Source organism: Pinus tabuliformis, chromosome 1_2 (genome assembly GCF_031772625.1).
Source record: "Pinus tabuliformis cultivar Carrire ecotype Pingquan chromosome 1_2, CPIR1, whole genome shotgun sequence".
Lineage (NCBI taxonomy): Eukaryota > Viridiplantae > Streptophyta > Pinopsida > Pinales > Pinaceae > Pinus > Pinus tabuliformis.
In genome coordinates, this window is record NC_142298.1 from 833,478,952 (window position 1) to 833,498,389 (window position 19,438).

The 19,438-nt window shown below is 32.3% G+C and overlaps 1 protein-coding gene across 1 annotated transcript; it reads right to left on the reverse strand.

Moving 5' to 3' along the window:
• Nucleotides 1-10,809: 10,809 nt before the first annotated feature.
• Nucleotides 10,810-18,811, reverse strand: LOC149208512 (protein DETOXIFICATION 27-like). Its single transcript, XM_089398366.1, has 8 exons — nt 18,491-18,811; nt 17,746-18,287; nt 17,474-17,560; nt 17,321-17,377; nt 16,992-17,230; nt 11,220-11,338; nt 10,994-11,080; nt 10,810-10,902 (listed from the first exon to the last, which is right to left on the reverse strand). The coding sequence occupies exons 1-8, from the start codon at nt 18,767-18,769 to the stop codon at nt 10,810-10,812; spliced, it is 1,503 nt and encodes a 500-aa protein (XP_089254492.1). The 5' UTR covers nt 18,770-18,811.
• Nucleotides 18,812-19,438: the final 627 nt, after the last annotated feature.

A 19,438-nucleotide genomic window follows, 5' to 3' on the forward strand; every position in this document is an offset into this window, starting at 1 on the left:
AGCTTTTCCACCGCATTTCCTCGCTAAGGATTGCATCGACAACATCATCAAACTTTAAAGTACTAGATCCAGAGAGAGAGTTACTAATGGCCATAACTAAGCCATTCCAACTTTCTGGCAATTAGCACAGAAATAACAGATCCCTAACTTCATCATCAAAATTTACCCCTATAGAACTTAACTGACTTGTAACTGTATTAAAATCATTGAAATGGTCTGCAACATATCCACCTTCTGACATCTTCATATTAAATAAACGCTTCATAAGAAATACCTTATTTTAGGCCAAGGGTTTTTCATATAGTTTGGCCAATGCCGACATTAAACCCTCTCTTGTCATTTCCTTTGAAATATTAAATGCTACCAATGCCATTAGTCACAACCATATTGTTCCAAGTGTTTTTCTGTCGAGAATATCCCATTCTTTGTCTGTCATACTCATCGGCTTCTTTGTCTTTCCTCTCAATGATAGGTACAGATCTCTCTGATGCAGATAATCTTCCATCTGCATCTTCCACAGCTAGTAGTTTTGGCCATTGAATTTTTTGACCATAAACCTACCATCTTTCGCCATTGCTCCCGCTCGAATTCGGAACCCTTCTCTCCTGCAAGTTTATCAACCAAATAGACCTTCGACTCTGATACCAGTTGTTAGAAAATTATATATTACGTAGCAATGGAACACATAAAATATTGCAGAAATATAAACACATAAAACAAGAGAGACACAGATATACATGGTTCACCCAGTTTGGGCTACATCCATGGAGAAACGACCAGTCCTTCTTATATTATATTATCTAGCAAACTGACGAGATACAACCTACAACAGATCTGCTGTAATTCCCTCTTCTCTCTCAATCTCCTCTCTCTTCCTCACTCAGAATACATATATGCATAGACGCAATATAATTCCCTCATATATAGTGAGGGGTTTCCTTCTAGGGCAAAAAACCCTAAACTAAGCATAACTTCTACTGTCAGATCATCCACCTAATGAACAGCTCAAATTGACTAGAAATTGCTAGACTTTTATAAAGCAATTTTACATCTATTTTTAGCTTCGAGGGCACTGCCCCCGAACCCCCCCCCCCCCCCCCCCCGGGGGACCACTGGCCCCCGGACCCATGTAGGGGGGACAAGTCCCCCCCACACCCCCCCACGTGGAGGGGTGTACAGTCTTCTTGGGTTACACATCCGGCTGAAACCTTTGAATACAAATGATAATCAGGCTCCACACCCAACATGTCAGCCATTTTCTCACAGTTAAAAGGGAGGTTTGTACTTTTATTTTTTTATATAAATAAAAATATTTTTTACTTTTATTTGTATATATGAGATATTCTCATATAAGATACGATAATTATATTTATTTCCAACTAATGACCATAAAGTAGTTCAAAGGGACTGTTGAGTACAATGATATCCATAAAGTGCGAGAGAACCAAACGATCTCCTATAAAAATATACAATGCATGAATATAAAAGTTACAATGCAGGAACATAAAAGATATAATTTATGGAATGCCCTGACGGAGAAGATCTAGGGGCTAATGGGTCTGAGGATCAGACCCATCTCTCCTAACATCTGAGGCTGGCTGAAGAACACTGAAAAAAATTCCACAAAGTTTGTTGGCCTGATGAAGGGGTAGTGGGAGGTGCAGACTGTCCACTAACTCATTGTTTGGGGGAGTTTACGCACTACTGAGGTCTGGAGGACCTAGTCTATCTCCCAGGGATAAATCTGAGACAATTTCACTGTTGAGGTCTCGTGTGGTGGGGTGAGGTCCCACAGATCCTCATTGTTCTAGAATTTGGATATGAAATGGTATCAATCATTCTCTTTGTGCCTTTGTTTGAAGGTAGTACCTTGAAAAATGTCATGATCCTCTGTGTGGGGTCAGGTCTGATGGGAGGCTGAAGAATATGTGCTCGAAACCTGAGATCCTCCTGCATATATAGGGCTAGATATCTCTGATTAGGATAGTTGAAAAATTCTGCGAGGGTTTGAGAGTCTCTAAATAAGAAATGAAACCTTCCTTTGATCTCGTAATAGGTAAGGCATCCAAAAATGAAGTGCACCTCATTCTCTACTTCTTGTAAATGACATACCTGGGAGATTCTTTCTCTTCTATCAATCTAGTGATCTATCTCTACTCGAAGTCGATGAGAACCTACCTTGAACTAGCCTAGAGGAATGTGAAGAGCATGCATCCAATGGTGAAACTTATACTGGGGGTCGAATAATGAGCTCGTCTTTCAACTCTAAGGAGTGCTCAGCATAGAAGGCCATCTTTGGGCACAACCCTCCCGGAGGATTGACCCAGGTGACCTGGATGAATTTCCTATAGATGTCCTCCCTGATGATCATGTTCAACTCTTGTCTAGTTGGTAGAAGGTGGCCAGGAGCATCCAAGGAATATCGAAAAGGAGGGAGACGATCCAACTGAATGCCCACTGAATCTACGAGATCTGAAACTCCTGTAAACCAACATCTATTGATGTAAAAGATAGATTTTACTTAATTTTTATTATGATTGACATATCGAATCATATGAAATTTATTTAGTGTGAATGACATGATCTACTTGCAAGGGGTAGTTTAATGATTTATCATATTATATTATATAAAAATTAGTCATGGTGAATGACAACTTTGCAATGTATTCAACCTAACAATACAAGGCCATTTCAAGATAGCCATTGTTTTTTTTCATTTTATACAAATTTAATGTATTATTTTTAGTAATAAAATATTAATAATACTATTTTTTATTAATTAAATATTTTAATTATTTATATACAATAATTTAATTCATTATTTTTAGTAATAAAATATTAATAATATTTTTTTTTATTAATTAAATATTTTAATTATTTATATACAATAATAAAATAATAATGGTCATTAATATGTCTAAAAATGTTATTACAATATCAACCAAAAAATATATAAATTACATTTCACATAAAAAGGGAAGCATATCAAAATTTATTTAAAAAGTAGATTTATATATTCTGTTTTTTCTTTTCATAAGGAAAAAATTAACTGGTTTATATTGGAGAAACAAGAATTTAACCCTTTTACTAGATGTTCACTATCTAGACTATATAAGCTCGCGGGTGGCTTTGGCTTTCAATTGAGACTTGTCGGTATGAAATCTACACCTTGTTGTGTTTCAGTCATGTGGTGTGATGTGGTCGTTTGAACCCTCCAAATTGAATTAGACGTTGAAAAATTGATATGTCACTCGCATTAAATTTGATGTTGAACAATGTTGAGATGTCATGCAATGCTATGTGTTTCCACTTTACATCACATGTGTATATATATAAATCTTGAATAATACCTTTATATCCTCACACTCATGTGAGATCTAAATTACCATATAGATGGATTCTTGAATCGTAAGGAGTATTTTAACATCCTATCCTCACGCTCATGTGAGATCAAAACTATCATATAGATGGATTATTGAATGGTAAGGAGTATCTTAACATCCTTTCGTTTGCGTGTGAGAGAAATTGTGATATAGAGGCAGAAATTGTGATGGTCAAAGGTTTAATGTGTGTGTTTAGATACACTGGAATTCACCAATCACACTTTGGTTTCACATTTTTTAGCAGTGAAATGCAAAGCGAAGATCACTAAAATTTCTCTACATCAATGTCTATCAAAGCAATCAGTTGTAGAAATGGAGATGGTGAATGAAATTACTTGGAAATAGATGTTAACTCATTTATGTGTAATCGACAACAATAAATAAAAAATGAATGAGGAGACTTGTTTCTGATGGAAGATAGTCTCAAGAAGTCCAAGGACACAAACATGTCGAAACGTCTTGCCACAAATTTCACACTCTTCATGTATGGAACTGAAAAGTCTTATGTTTTCATAAGCTTCTTTTACCCATTATTTTCTCTAATGTTAGTAAGTTAGAAGAGAATAGAGAGCGTAATCTTGAAGGACGAGATGGCTAGGGTTTTTGAAACAGCGAACTGCGCCACCACCATACTGCAAACTAGAGATGGTCAGATCGTCTCTTACTCATATCAAAGGCATGCTCTCCCATCCATCGTCCAGATCAGCCAGACGAAAAACGGGAATACCTTGGTTTCTATAGATCCACAGCTCACAGACACAAAGACTAGGGAGATGTCATCTAGCAAGATGGGGTCACACGAGATTGGATATGGGCCGGCGGCCGGATGAGTCTAGGGTTTCTATTGGATTGGCGAGGGCTTATGTAACCAAGCAGACAATGAGGATAGACACTGCGGCGGTTCTAGACCAAACCGCCATGCGACTAGAGGACCAGGCACACTTGAAAATAGATGGTATCATGGGCATGGTAGTTGGATCTCTGGAAAACGACCTCGGCAAGCCCGATCTGGAGAAAACAAGACATAGATAGACTCCAAATCTTGGTGGGGCTCATGGGCTTACAGAGAAAATGCCCGATCCAATAGATTGGGGCATAAAACAGGGGTTTCCACTAGGTAGGGAGACAGATCTGCTACAAATTTTTATCAGATCCATAGGGGGCAGACACTACTACATGTAGCTCAGCAAGGAGACGAGTATTCAAGGCTTAAAGAAGGAAGTCCAGGCAAAACTTGGAACCCCAACAAAACACCAAAATCTGATATATTTAGGCCATAGTTTGCAGGAAAAACATATACTTCAAGACTATGGCATCACAAAAGATTCAACTATCATACTTAATCTGAGACTGCGAGGTGGATGCAATGGAGCCAGCTCAAGGAATACAGGTTCCTTTCAAGATGCAGTCAAAAGTGAAGGAAAAAATTCAAAACAAACCAGTAGCAACACAAGAGCTACGAGGCCCTTACATCGTGGAGAAAAAACCGGAATCTCCAATGCTTACAGTATCAATGCCAGAGGTAACTGATCTATACACAGATCTATCTAAAAATGTTGTAATCTGTAGATTTAATGGTTTCTGGCCTAGATTTGATGCACTGCACCAATGGATCTACTCCACATGGTCATCTAATTGTGAAATTTACCTATGCCCAAAGGGGTTTTTCATAGTTAGATTTGAAACAGAACAAGAACGAGATAATATTATCAGTTAGGGGCCTTGGTACAAGGGCAATGTGGACCTCTTAATCGCCCCCTAGTTCCCTGATTTTGATGCCAATACGATGATAGTTTCAACAATGCATGTTTGGGTTAGGCTACATAACCTCCCTCTACATCTTTGGCATCCCAAATTTTTAATAGCCATTGGGAATACCTTGGGGAAATTCCTAAAAATGGATGAAGACAGAGCTATCAAGGGAATATTTACATTTTCCAGAATTTTTGTAGAAGTGGACCTGAGTCAAGGGCTACCGGATCATATCACATTGAACTTTAATAATTCTCTGTGGACACAACCGCTTGATTATGAGAACACAACATTCAGATGTCGCAGATGCTTGCAAACAGGGCACCTCCAATATGCCTGTCCATTGGCCAGGAAGGATCCCAAAGGGAATAAGAAACAACAAAAAAATCCCAAAGGGTGGCAGCATACTGAGCTGCTGGAAGAAGAGGACATAAAGACAGAACCCACAGAAAACAAAATAGAACCTGATACACAAAAAGGACAAGGAAATACACAGGAGGAGAAGATCCCAGATACTAATTTGGGGCCATACAACATGAAACAGCAACACGATTTCCAACTGGAAATAAGCGGCATCAAACAAACTCATGGATCTGAAGGATTGGAGTCGGACAAAGAACATCCAATGAACACAATGGAAACCATCTTGCTATTCTTGCACCCACTCTTAACACTGGAGGTTGGCGAAGGGTGGAGAAGAAGAAGGGCAGGAAAGTATAGACTAGCTAGTTCTATTTTACTTTCATTGTAATTTTTTGTTTCCTGATATTACAGGAACTGATCATATGCATATGCTCCAAGCATCTACAAAATGTAATTTTCTTCAAATGAATAAAATTACAACTTTTTTCTTATGGGAAAAAAAAAAGTCAAAAGAAAATATAAATAACACATAGAACTCATTTGATGAGCAGGTTGAGATTCAACGAGGAATTGAAAAAGAAAAATCTCGATATTAAAAGTGTCATCATGGTGACTAATTCATAATTTCCATTCCTTTTGGTTTCAATCATATTTAAATATTGTGAGAATGAGCTCCTAAAGCCTGCAATTTTGCATGCATTTGTTAACACAAATTGCTCTTAAATTTGTTGCATTAAGTTGTCCAAATCCGTGCGAATGAAGTGGAAATCAATGACAAATGAAGTAAGTTTCATCCAATATTTAAAAATATTCTTTTATAATCGATATTTCCACGTCTTTAAAAGAATTAATAAGTTTAATCTTTTCCAACCTTATAACAGGCCCTCAGAAGGCATAAAGTTAAATGTGTGGAATCGATTTTCCCTGATAAACATGAGAAGTGTAACAAAAAATCATGGAACCCGGCAAATTTCAAAAAACTATCTCAAGTGCCATTCATTTAGATGTCATTCATTTACCTCTGAAGCATATGGAAGAAGAAAGTCAAATCAAAGGAGACTTATCAAGAAGAGTTGATTCTTCAGATGTTGAAAAGCCTAAAGAAGAGCTAGTAGCAAAATGAAAAACATAAGAGGACTCTTCAAAAAATGGGTAGAGGATTTTGGAATCCAGATGAGCCACATTACCTCACTGATTCATGCAAGCACTCAAGAAGAGACAGATGGAAGTGATATAGGGACAATTGGAATTATAGCCCGAGATAAAGCTATGGGAAGAGAAACATTCTCGCTGTAAGGTGGAGTCAGAGTTCCATGAGTAGTATTTCACTGAACATAAGTCTACACCCCTTATTCTGGAAGATTTGGAGCTGAGAAAGTTCCTACTACCTCATTAGTTGAATAAGGCCCACATGAGAAAATCTAAAGAGATTCCTCAATGTGATTTTCATTTGACACTCTTTTTTGTCTAGAAGTCTCTTCGCATCTTCCCTTCAATTACTCAGAAAGAACTAGACAAACATAACCCATCAAAAATGGAAGAGGTGTGGTGGCGACATATATCTAAAAATGCAAAATCTATTTTTTCTATTCAACTTGACATAAATATGGGAAATTGATTAAGTATGCACAATTAAAGGAGCTAGTGACAATTGTTTGTATCAAAGTCAAGCATACAAAAGAAAGGATACATGGTGAAGCAAAGTGTACAACCTTACATGGATAGTGTAAATATTAGAAATATATACCATACATAATATTCTTAGTAGTCTCTTATGAAGTAAAACATGTCATAATGATAAGTTGTTATGTCATTAAAGCATTCTAGCTGTAAACTAGAGCTAGAGTTCCATGAGTAATATCAGAGGAATTCAACATTGGGAATGATATAAAGTCATTTCCTGGAAGGGTCTAGTCATAAAAACCAAGTGCATCCTTCATGTAGAAAAAAAATAAACATTCAGATTTCCTTATATAGAGGTCCCGAGTACTTTGGCCCAACTACCTCACCCATTATGAAAAACTACATCTTACATGCAATCAATAACAAAGAGGTTGTTCCACATCAATCACTAAGATGGATACTTTGATTTGAGGTCCAGTAGTTCATTAAACATAATTCTCCACCCCTTATTCAGGAGGAGTTTGAGTAGAGAAGGTTCCTACTACCCCATCAGTTAAAGAAGGGCCACATGAAAAGATATGAAGAGATTCCTCAATGTGATATCCATTTCACATTCAGTCACTCTGCTCTTTTTTGTCTAGCAATATCTTCACTTGTTCCCTTAATTTCAATAACTCAGAAATCAATAAGCAAAAAACACTTGCCTATTTCAATCAGTTGAATAAAAAGGGTCCATTGCAGGGGACTCTGTTATTTGAAAGATCACGAAAAGACATTTCTTTGAAAACCAAAATGTACCATCACTAGGGAGGTGAGTTCTCAAATTTAAATGTTGCTACCATTCTTCTCACTAGCAAATTTGATTGGTACTCTTTGTTAGATGGGAAAATAATTGGTTTTTGAATTTTTCGTAGAAAAATGCCAGTAAAAAAACAAAATTACATAAAAAAAATTATTCTTTCATTTATGCTACTCTTTCCTATGCTATAAAAATTTTACTTCTTTCATTGATGCTACTCGTTCCTATGTTGTTGCCTTACGACATTTCCTTTGCAACATGTGGTGGAATTGCTAGTTAATCATATTTTTTAAGATGGTGATTCATAGGTGACATTTAAAAAAATATTTAAATTTTCAACATAAACGAAGTCTATTTGTGACGCATTTTGGAGTTTTTTGGGTACATTTTTTGATAGAATTTGCCTCAAAATCCAGCAAAATATTGTTGGAATCACAAGTTTGAGGTGTGAACCCTTTCCAATAAGAGTTCCATAAAGAGTGTTTTAGAGAGTTAAACTCATTTATACATTCAGAATTGCATTTTAAACAATTTAAACAAAAAAATACTCTCTAAATATTTTCTTGTCATTAATTTTTTAAAAATAATTGAAAAAAAATCAATACCAACCATATTATATATATATATGGTATTTTACTTAATCAATTAAATTACATTAACTAATTTTTTTATTTAAAATAATACAGTATTATATATTAATAAAATATTAATTAATAATATTTAACAAAAATATACTCGACCGACAAATTAATTTAATAAATTTAATATTATGAGATATTGAGTATAAATATATCATTACAGAGAAAAGATGATATATTAATAATACTGCAATAATGTCATGATAATAGATTAACTTATAATAATTATAACACTCAAGATAGATATATATTTTATATTCAAAGTTAATAAAATATTATATATTAAATATATATTAAATGATATTTTTTAAAAAATAAATATTTTAAATATCAATACATTTATTTAATTTAATTTTAAATATAATTAATATATCATCCCATAAAAATATTATATATTTACTTTATTTAAATTTAAATATAATTAATATTTCATCAAATAATTATATTAATAATAAAGGGTTATGTCCACAAAAATCAATATTTCATTTATATATATATATATATATATATATTATTTTTACATATTTAATAAATATTTAATCTATATATAAATAAATAATAATTTAATATTGAAACATTTAATGACATATGAAACATGATATTTCCCATAAATATATAAATATATATTTTAAATTTTCATTTAATATTTAAAATATATTCCAATATTTTATATGATATTGTTTAGGATTTATTTAAATATATTAAATAAGATATTATAGACAACCCAAAATAAGGCTTATAAAATTTCATGTTATTGTCCGGTCAAATTGGTAGATCCCTTAAAGCTTGACTAGAAAAAACATATTTGGCAATGATCATTTGGATCCATTGGTGGACCTTTAGGTTTATTAAATTTTATGCTCTTGTGAATATTTTTATATTGGCCACATTGGTAGATCCATTAAAGTGTGGCTGAAAAACCACAACCAATAAGTATCATTTTCAAAATAAGTCTTTGTTGAACATGCTTATAAATCCAACCACCTCATATTCTTTGTCCAACCTAAAATCCTTGCCCCTTGCTCCCTTCCATTCCACCCAGATCATCCACTAAGCCCTCTAAATCTGGATAACATTAATCATAATGATGGATACAAGTTAAGCCATTCTTGGAAGCTTCTCATTCAAATGCTTACATCTACTAAGCCCTCTAAATCTGGGTAACTTTAATCATAAAGATGGATACAATTAAGCCACTCTTGAAAGCTTCTCATTCAAATGCTTAATCTTTAATCTTTAACCACAAACCCACCCCCTTATTAATTTCTCAATTCAATTTCCTCTTTCCCTCCCTCCAAAAATTTATTTCGTGCCATTTTAAAAAAATACCAAAAAAATTAAACTCCTCTTCTATGCACTTTATGCTGACAAGGATTTTCATTATTATGTGATATTTTTAGTGTAACTTTCCTCTTACATTTTTTAGAAGATAAATAAAAACTCAAATTTTTATTGTATTTCCCTTACTCTTCCCTTTGCAAGCAATTGCTAGTTATACCCATTTTCTCTTTTCCAATGGATTTTTATATTATGACCATCTCGCTATTGAAAAGGCTCGTGAGCTACCACTGAATTATCCAATAAACCGGATTTGATAAATAAAGCCCTTTTTATCTGTGGTACAAACCCAATTTTGAATTATATTTGATCTACTTTGCATACAGCAGGGTTTTGTTCGAGTCACAATTTCTTAGACTTTTTATCATTTGAGCATTAAGTTTTATGCTACTTTTTAGATTTTTTTGACTTTTTATAATTTGAGCATTAAGTTTTATGTTTATTTTTAGATTTTTTAATTTTAAATTTGGTGAATTTTTTTCTAATGTTTGTTGTTTAAAATTGTTTTTTGAATGTATATATAGATTTAATTTCTCAAAAACTTTGGGAAACTAAAATTGAACTTAATTTTTAACTTAAATTTATAATTCTAATAAATTCTTACTGGATTTTAAACAAATTAAACACAAAAATACAAAGAAAAACCTTCGAAAATATAAAAAAAAATAGATAATGACTTAATTTTTTTTAACATTTAATCCATTTTGATCCAATTCTATTAAATTTTGATCCAATTCTATTAAATATTCCAAAACACATGACATAATAGCTAAACAACCTTTAAAAGGTATACTTGCAAACTTCATTGGCGACGGAAACAGTCTCCGGGCGTTCTGGGCTGCCAAAAAAACGCAGAAAATAAGCTACAGAGCCTAGATGCAAGTCTCTTTAATAATGTCAAATATATACACCATTATATTAAAATGCATGTGGCTACCTCCTCCGACGTAATTTGAGCGGGATCACCAGAAGACCATGTGTTTAGGCGATTTCTAGCTTTAGCAGCCTGCAAATTAATTAGTGCATGATCACTATCAATATTCATGAACACACCACAATAATAGTTTGCGCTCTCCTGTTCAATAGTTTGTCTTTACCTCTCCCTCCCAATCACAGTGATATGTAATATAAGCGAGCGTAAGAGTCTGCACTGCTGTTCCGCAAATCATTCCTGTCCATATTCCCTGCAAAGTAAATCCGTTGTGTCATTTGTCATGATTGTATTATGCACCGACTAGAAGCTATTGTTTTTCGCTGACTTTACATACAGATGGTCCTTCGTCCAAAATCGACACAGGCACCAGAATAAATTTGTGGACTCACGTGGACACTTAAGTTGAATACCCAACCAAGCAACATGCCTAACGGGACTCCAATGACGTAGTAACACCCTGTGTTGATCCACGCAACATAAGCTTGCCATCCACAGCCAATGGCCGAACCTGAAATCATTGCAAACAAGACATGCACATTTAACTGCCACCGTAACCAAAAAATTTCAAATATGTATCGATCTCATATATGGGGAAATTGTATCAGATCATGTTCATACTGTTCATACCGTGTTACAGGTTTTTGTTAGGGATTAGTTTGACTTGTTATCGAGTTACAGGTTTTCTTTATAATGGTTTTGCCAATGGGTAATCTAAGTTTCTAACCTGTGTTAAACTTATTTGAAGGAGAAAACAGTTGTAGGGTCAAATAAAAGTTATATATTCACGGAATTTTGAATCTGACTTATCTGAATAACTATGTCTCGCATCCAATCTTCGTTGTATAGTGACTGCATTTTCATAAACAAATTGAAATCTTAGTTAACTATATTATATATGCATCATAGTTACCAAGTTCGGCCGTACTGCAGGAAAAAATTCGAAAATTCGCCGATTCGATTCGATTTGCGAATTAATACGTCAATTCGAGTTCGGTACGTTTTCTACATTAGAATGGTGGTGTTGGTGTTAGAGCCAACACCTGAGCCGAGCCGAACTACTGAGACTTTGGGGACTATTATTATTTGCTCAACAGATCCATATGCATCGAATTGGCATATATGGGGATTCAAACTTCATTATTAAGACGGTTAATCGTGCGGAATATTATTATTTGCTCAACAGATCTATATGTATCGCATTGCCATATATGGATATTCAAACTTCATTATTAACAATAAGATTGTTAATGGTAGAGCAGTTTTCTATATGGGGATTGAAACATCATTATTAAGATTGTTAATGTTTGAGCAATTCTCTCCAGTCCCTCTCTGTCCAACTGGTGGGAGCAATCTCTATTATGACTGAATTATTCACAAAGATCACTTTCTCTTATATCTACCGGCATTGGAATGAGTCCGCAGACTCCATGTCAAAAAAAAGGGTTGATCGACGCCCCTGGCATCAACCACTATCAGCGGCAGCGGAAAGAGGGTAATGAGATCGTAAAGGAGAAGTCGTTGTTGAGTGACTCCATGACCGTTCAATTGAGTAATATTCCCTGATCTTACTCGGCGAACACACAAAGAAAATTAGAAGGCAGGCACCATAGGCATAATAGTCCAAAATAGCAAGATCCACAGAACGAAATTTTCCAAGATCCACATAAGGAAATTTTCCATTGGATAAAAAAACATGCCACTTATAAAATGCATCTAACATATTAAGAAAAAAATTTGTATTAATGATCAGCTTTATTAGAAAAAATAGAATTAAGCTACCCTAAAAAAATTCAATCGAAAAATCAAACAGCTATAATTCTGTAAAAATGGAAGGTCGATAACATAGTTCTCGGGCTTGCCCTGGAAATAGAACATCAAAACTGAATGTCACCATAGATCGAGATAAAAATCTAATTTCTATATCGTGTTAAATGAATAACTCTTATAAAAAAAATAAATAAATATTATAAAAAATTATAAAACATATAAAATGGTAAGATTCCAATTCCACAATTTTTATATAAAAAAAATAGAAAAACAGTAACTTCTATATTACAAAAAATTATAATATGGAAAAATTCATTATTATAAAAGATATAAAATGGTAAGCTTCCAAATTGACAACTTTTATAATTAAAAAAAAAAATAGAAAAACAGTAACTTCTATATTATAAAAAATTTATAAAATAACAAAATTCAGTTTACAATGGATAAGACTTATAAAAAAATAGAAAAAAAAAAGATAAATCCAATATTAAAAAAAAAGAATTTAAGTATTTGTAAGACTTATAATGTCGAATTTTTTCCGTATTGAATTTTATAGTGTCGAATTTTTTCCGTATCGAATCGAATTCGAATTATTCGAATTTGGTAACTATGATATGCATAAACAAATTGAAATCTTAGTTAACTATATTATATATAACTATAAATATAAATATGAATTAAATATGTTGATTCATAAGCATAGAGCTTTTAAATCTCCTCTATTTTATAAACTCGATATCTCTCTAATGATCAATTAGAAATTATTACTCTCAACCCATATCACCCCGTTACTAATTCTTCTATTTTAATAAAAACAACCCACCCAGTTACCAATTTCTTTACTTTAAGAAAAACAACCATACTGAATTCCTTATATATCCGATCTAAGCTTCTCATATGATATTCAAATGGAGTTTCATTTTCAGAAAAGCACTTGTGTTTTCCAAACTCTTCTCATATGATGTGCAAATGGGGTTTAATTTTCAGAAAAACACTAGTGTTTTCCAAACTCTTTATCAATGTGCTGAGTTCATAGTATATCTGCCCTAAGCTTATCATATGGTGTTTATATGGAGATAACTATAGTGAGTTCTTCATATATCTGACCTAGGCTTCTCATATGGTGTTCATATGGAGTTATCTATACTGAATTCTTTATATCTCTGACCTAGGTTTCTCATATAGTGGTCATATGGAGTTTAATTTTCGTAAAAGTACAACATCGTTTTCCAAAATCTTTAACAATATTCTTATATCTGCCCTAGGCTTCTCATATGGTATTTATATCGAGTTAACTATCTCGAGTTCTTCATATATTTGACTTAGGCTTCTCAGATCATATGGTATTTATATGGAGTTAACTATCCCGAGTTTTTCATATATTTAACTTAGGCTCTTCATATGGTGTTCGTATGGAGTTTAATTTCAGAAAGTACAAAACTGTTTTCGAAACTCTTTAATAATGTGAGGAGTTCTTACTATGTTTTTCATAGACTTCTCATATTGTGTTCATATAGAGTAAGTTTTTCATATGTTTTACTTAGGATTTCCATATGGAGTTTAATTTTCAATAAAGTACAGGATTGTTTTCCAAACTCTTTAGTTCTTAGTATATCTGCCCTAAGCTCTCTATAGGATGTTCATCTGGAGTTTAATTTTCAGAAATGTCTGACCTAAACTTCTCATTTGCTGTTCATATGCAGTTTAATTTCAAACTCCAAACTCTTCGAATATCTGACCTAGGCTTACCATATAGTGTTCATATAGACTTTAAATTAAACTCCGAACTCTTCATATATGTGACCAAAGCTTATCATATAATATTCATAAAGAAGTTAATTTTCAAAAATGTACAGTACTGCTTTCCAAACTTGGTGAGCATGAGAGTTTTTTTCCCAAAGCATTCGGACAAAAGTTTAAAACATTACAACATTTTAACAAACTATATATTCTCAAGTAACAGCCAGTTCTTTTTCATTCTGATCCATTGATCTGGGTGTACGATTTCCAAAGCATTCGGACAAAAGTTTAAAATATTACAACATTGTAACAAACTATATATTCTCAAGTAATCCCCAGCTTTTTTCATTCTGATCCATTGATCTGGGAGTACGACAATAGTATCATCCTATATAAGTCTATTTGGATAGGGTGACGTTCACAACACTGAATGAAACAATTTCACTTTTGGTGAGAAGATTGCAAGACAAGGTCAGGGTGGGTTATTAAAAACTAGTTGAGAATTAAGCAGAAAATTTGTATGATTATATATTAATGATTTTATATAATTTTAGAATTTATATTTCTGTGATTCATAATATGTTTGACAAATAATCTTTATGTGAAAATTATATGGGAGAAAATATTGTCTGAGCTTTGAACCAACAATTAGTGTGGTTCATTTTCCAAACAAGAAGAGGAACCTAATTTAACCATCTAAAATATTAAAAAATGAAATTTAATGAATTTATAAATATTAATATATATTGTATTTAATTTTTTACGAAGGAAAATAAGAATATATATAAAAGAGATATGAAGATATGTATTCATTGTTTATATTTATTTAGTAAATAATTATAAAAAATTTCTTTTGTAAGTTTGGTAAGGCTACATCTTCAACATGTCTAACTTCTTGCTGGGATAGGAGGATAGCACAAGATTTGAATTCAAAGTTTCATGTTCAGTGAAACTTCATTTCCAACCCCATTGCCAATTGAGCTACCCCAAATAGACTAGTAAATAATTATAAATTGAAATAAATAAAATATATAGTTTATTGAATTTATAAATAAAATATATAACATGTAATAAAATATTTATAATTTCAAAAAATATTTAATATAAATAAATATTTAAATATTAAAAAAAATTGTATATATGAAAATAAAAAATTAAAGAAAAAATGAGAATTTTTTTATAATTATTTATTTTAAATTAATTTTTTATCATATTCTATAAATATATAAAGTCATTGCCAATTGAGCTACCCCAAACATACTAGTAAATAATTATAAATTGAAATAAATAAAATATATAGTTTATTGAATTTATAAATAAAATATATAACTTGTAATAAAATATTTATAATTTCAAAAAATATTTAATATAAATAAATATTTAAAAAAAACACTGTATATTGGACATTAAAAATAAAGAAAAAATAAGATTTTTTATAATTATTTATTTTAAATTAATATTTTATCATATTTTATAAAAGCATTAATTACCCATGATTAGAAATTTTAAAATTTATTTTAATTAGATATAAAAAAACAATATTTTTTTGTTAACTTGGGAGGACTACATTTTCAACAAGTCCAATATATCACTCCAATGGCAACAAGAAATTGAACTAGCAACTTTACATCAAAAGAAATTAAATCAATAACTTCACCTCAAAAAATGTCTTAACAAAACATTCAACCATAATCTATTCAAAACCCCACACAAACATTAAAAAATAATATTAACTATAAATAAAATATTTTAATAAAAATAATAAATTAAATAAATATTAATAACCCTATATTCCATGATTCTTATAAACATATTTATTAATATATAAATTACAATTTTATTTCGTAAATATGTTTATTAATATATAAATTATAATTTTATTTTTATTATATTTTAAAATTCTTTTATCTAATACTACACCATGTGATTCCAATTCCATAATGTTAAACTTTCTCAACATTCCTTTCTTGTATAGTAATTCAATGAAAAAAGTATTAACTATTGACAAAATTTTTTACTATTCACTCTAATTAAGGAATTATAAAAAAATATTAAATAAATATTATTTTTTATCAATTTAAGATTTCTTATAAATATATTTATTAATGTATAAAATATACAAACATATATATAAGAAAATAAAGAAGATATATAGTTATTTTTATATTAAGATAAATTTCATATATCATAGATACAAATAAACATCAGACAGATAAAGATAGATTGTTTTAAGATTAAAATAAAATGGAGAATATGAAAATATTTTTATTAAAAAAATACCAAAAAAATTAATATTTTTATAAATTTAATATATTTTATAATTTAATAAATTTTATTTTATTTTTCATCAATTTAATATTTTTTTAAATTTTATTTACTATATAAAATATAATTTTATTTTAAATATTTTTAAAAATTAATTGTGTTTCCTAAGAATTTAATGTTATATAAAAAAACTAAAATAAAATAAAATAAAAATAATATATATTATTTTTCTTTAATTGAATATATATATCAACTAAATTCCAAAAAAATACAACATTTTATTATCATAATTACTCCAATTAAATTATATTAGTTAAAGTGATCATGATCTTTGTTAAGCCGAAGCTTTTTGGGAAATACTTGCACTCCAAAAGTATTAACTGCTCTACCTGAAAGTACGGGCTGAACACTGTTGAGGAGGATCGCAAATGCCAGCAAAATAGCCAATCTACAAACCGCATCTCTGATGATTGCATTGTTCGTAAAAGCCAGAGCGAATTCCTGTTGAAACACGAGAATGAGAAGCATAAAGACAACACCTATAGCCGTTGAAGTTGCCGCAGAAACAATGACTGCAAATTTCGCTGCTTTTCCATTTCCGGTTCCTAGCTCATTGGCAACCCTCACGCTGCATTAACACGTTACAAATTAATAAATCAGAGAACAACCCTCGCAAATTCTCTGTCCGGAGGAATTCGATACACTATGCTAAACACACCTGGTTGCAGCAAAAAAACCAAGTGGTATCATCTGCTCCCAACTGCTCACATTCATGCTGTAAGAAATGAGAAAAAAAACTCAAGATGTTAAAATATGAATAAGAGAATTATGCATTATTCTCATCCAAAACAATTGTTACCATGATGTTTACCAGATAGAAAGGGAATCAACTGCAACTTCTGGATCTTGTAGATAACCTGTCAAGAGGACTAGTACTCTGTAATACCAAAATTCTAAACTGTTTGAGTAGAAACAAAAATGTCAGAACTCCTCGGTCTTGAATATATAATTAAAGCTTTGAAAACCAGAATTATATTTACTTCTCACACACACAAAATGAAGCAACTATTTAATTCCAAAATATTTTCAAAACCAAAAATCAACATAAAAATTATTTTTTCAAAATCAAGGTGTTTTACTTACCAAATCATGACACCAGATACTACAGATAATTTAACATAAGGCCACAAGTCGTCGAATGCATGTATTGAGAGTCCAGTCCATGTCTGGGGACAACCTCCACACACAATATAAATAAATTGGGCAATTGCAGGCACCCAGCCAGATAAATTGAGTGTCATCGCTGCTCCGATAACTCCCATATCAAATCTAATGATGAAGAGCCAGCTTAAAAAAATATGGATCGCGAAAGCGACTGCAGCGATCCACGCAGTAATCATGTTTTTCAACTGCGACTGTAGGTATCTCTGAAACGTGAACAGAAACACAAATGCAAAGTGTTGGGGAATGAGCCAGATTGAAGCAGCTCCTGATAATTCAGCAATATCATCTGACTGACCGATCAGCTTCAGAATGGGAGTGGCGAATATATAGGTTGGCACAAGCAGAACTGCAACAGCAAAGACCACGATGCAAGAGCGCTGCATATATACTCCCATCATGTGGTATTGCTTAGCTCCAAAAGCTTGGCCGCACAGAGTTTCCAATGCACTGCCCATACCTAGCTGTCATGTCAAAATACATGAATAACTACACCAGTGATAATGTACATGAAACCTGTCCTTGGCCCCGGTAAGAGAACCTGATAGGTATTTCCACTGCTAATAAATTATACCTAACCTAATATGCAACCTACAGAACTTCACAAAGAAATGCTAACAAGAATCCTATACAAGTTATTGAAAAAAAAAAGTTTCTCAATACTTACAAGGAACCCAAAATTGAAACCCACGACCACAGTTAGGGCAATGGATATAGCAGCTAGTTCCAATTCCCCCAAGTGCCCCACGAATGCGAGAGTACTAATATTCATCCCATACATGCTAATGCGAGTGAATATGGCAGGCCCTGCAATCCTCCATAGCTTCTTTGATTCCACCAAAACCCTTCTTTTTGCATCGCTTGGGCATGTGAATGACCATTTCTGGCCGTCATGTGTATTCCTCTCGTCTAGAAATGGATGTTGCAAGGGGTTTCCTGATCCCATGTTTGGATTTTCAGTATGCCACCAGGTAATGGAAAACACCAGAGATTTATCTTATCTGATGCACTATGTACAACTACCATGCAACATAGAGGTACAGATGACATTGGAGGTATCAATTGGGCCGGCAAATCATTATCGGGAGTAGCTCAGCCGCGGGTTTGCCAAGATTAAAATTAAATTGTGGTAGGTGTTGAGTGTGATTTGCTAGGTATTGAGTGCTTGCTTGTGGGTGTATAACTTTCACGTTAAAAAGAGAAAATCTAAAACAATTAAGACTCTGAACCAGTCCAAATTCAATTTATACTACTCAAATGGTACAAACCCCGGTTCAGACAAATGGCACAAAATATATTTTCAAAAGATACGCCTAATCGATGCAGGAGGTACTTTTGGTCTTTTTTTTAATGCGTTGTGATGGAGCTCCCGTACGTGTTGGTTTTTAACACGAATATGTATTTATCAAATGCTTCCGATCCTAAATATCTCTGACATCCGCTGTACATGTTTAAAGCCATTGTTCATGATAATTGCTTTCATTTTTTGTGATGGCAAATATTAAACACGACAAATGGCAAATATTAAACGCGATGCACGATGCAGTTAACTGTCTTGTGTCCTGTTTTTTTAATATGCCGTTGTTTTAAAGGGAGTCGTTTAACCAAATATAGG

Coding starts and splice junctions, on each gene's coding strand:
- LOC149208512 (XM_089398366.1), bottom strand. CDS start 18,769: ATGGGATCAGGAAACCCCTTGCAACATCCATTTCTAGACGAGAGGAAT. Junction 17,378..17,473: donor GTTGATTCCCTTTCTATCTG/GTAAACATCATG, acceptor CATTTCTTACAG/CATGAATGTGAGCAGTTGGG. Junction 11,081..11,219: donor TATTCAACTTAAGTGTCCAC/GTGAGTCCACAA, acceptor TTTACTTTGCAG/GGAATATGGACAGGAATGAT.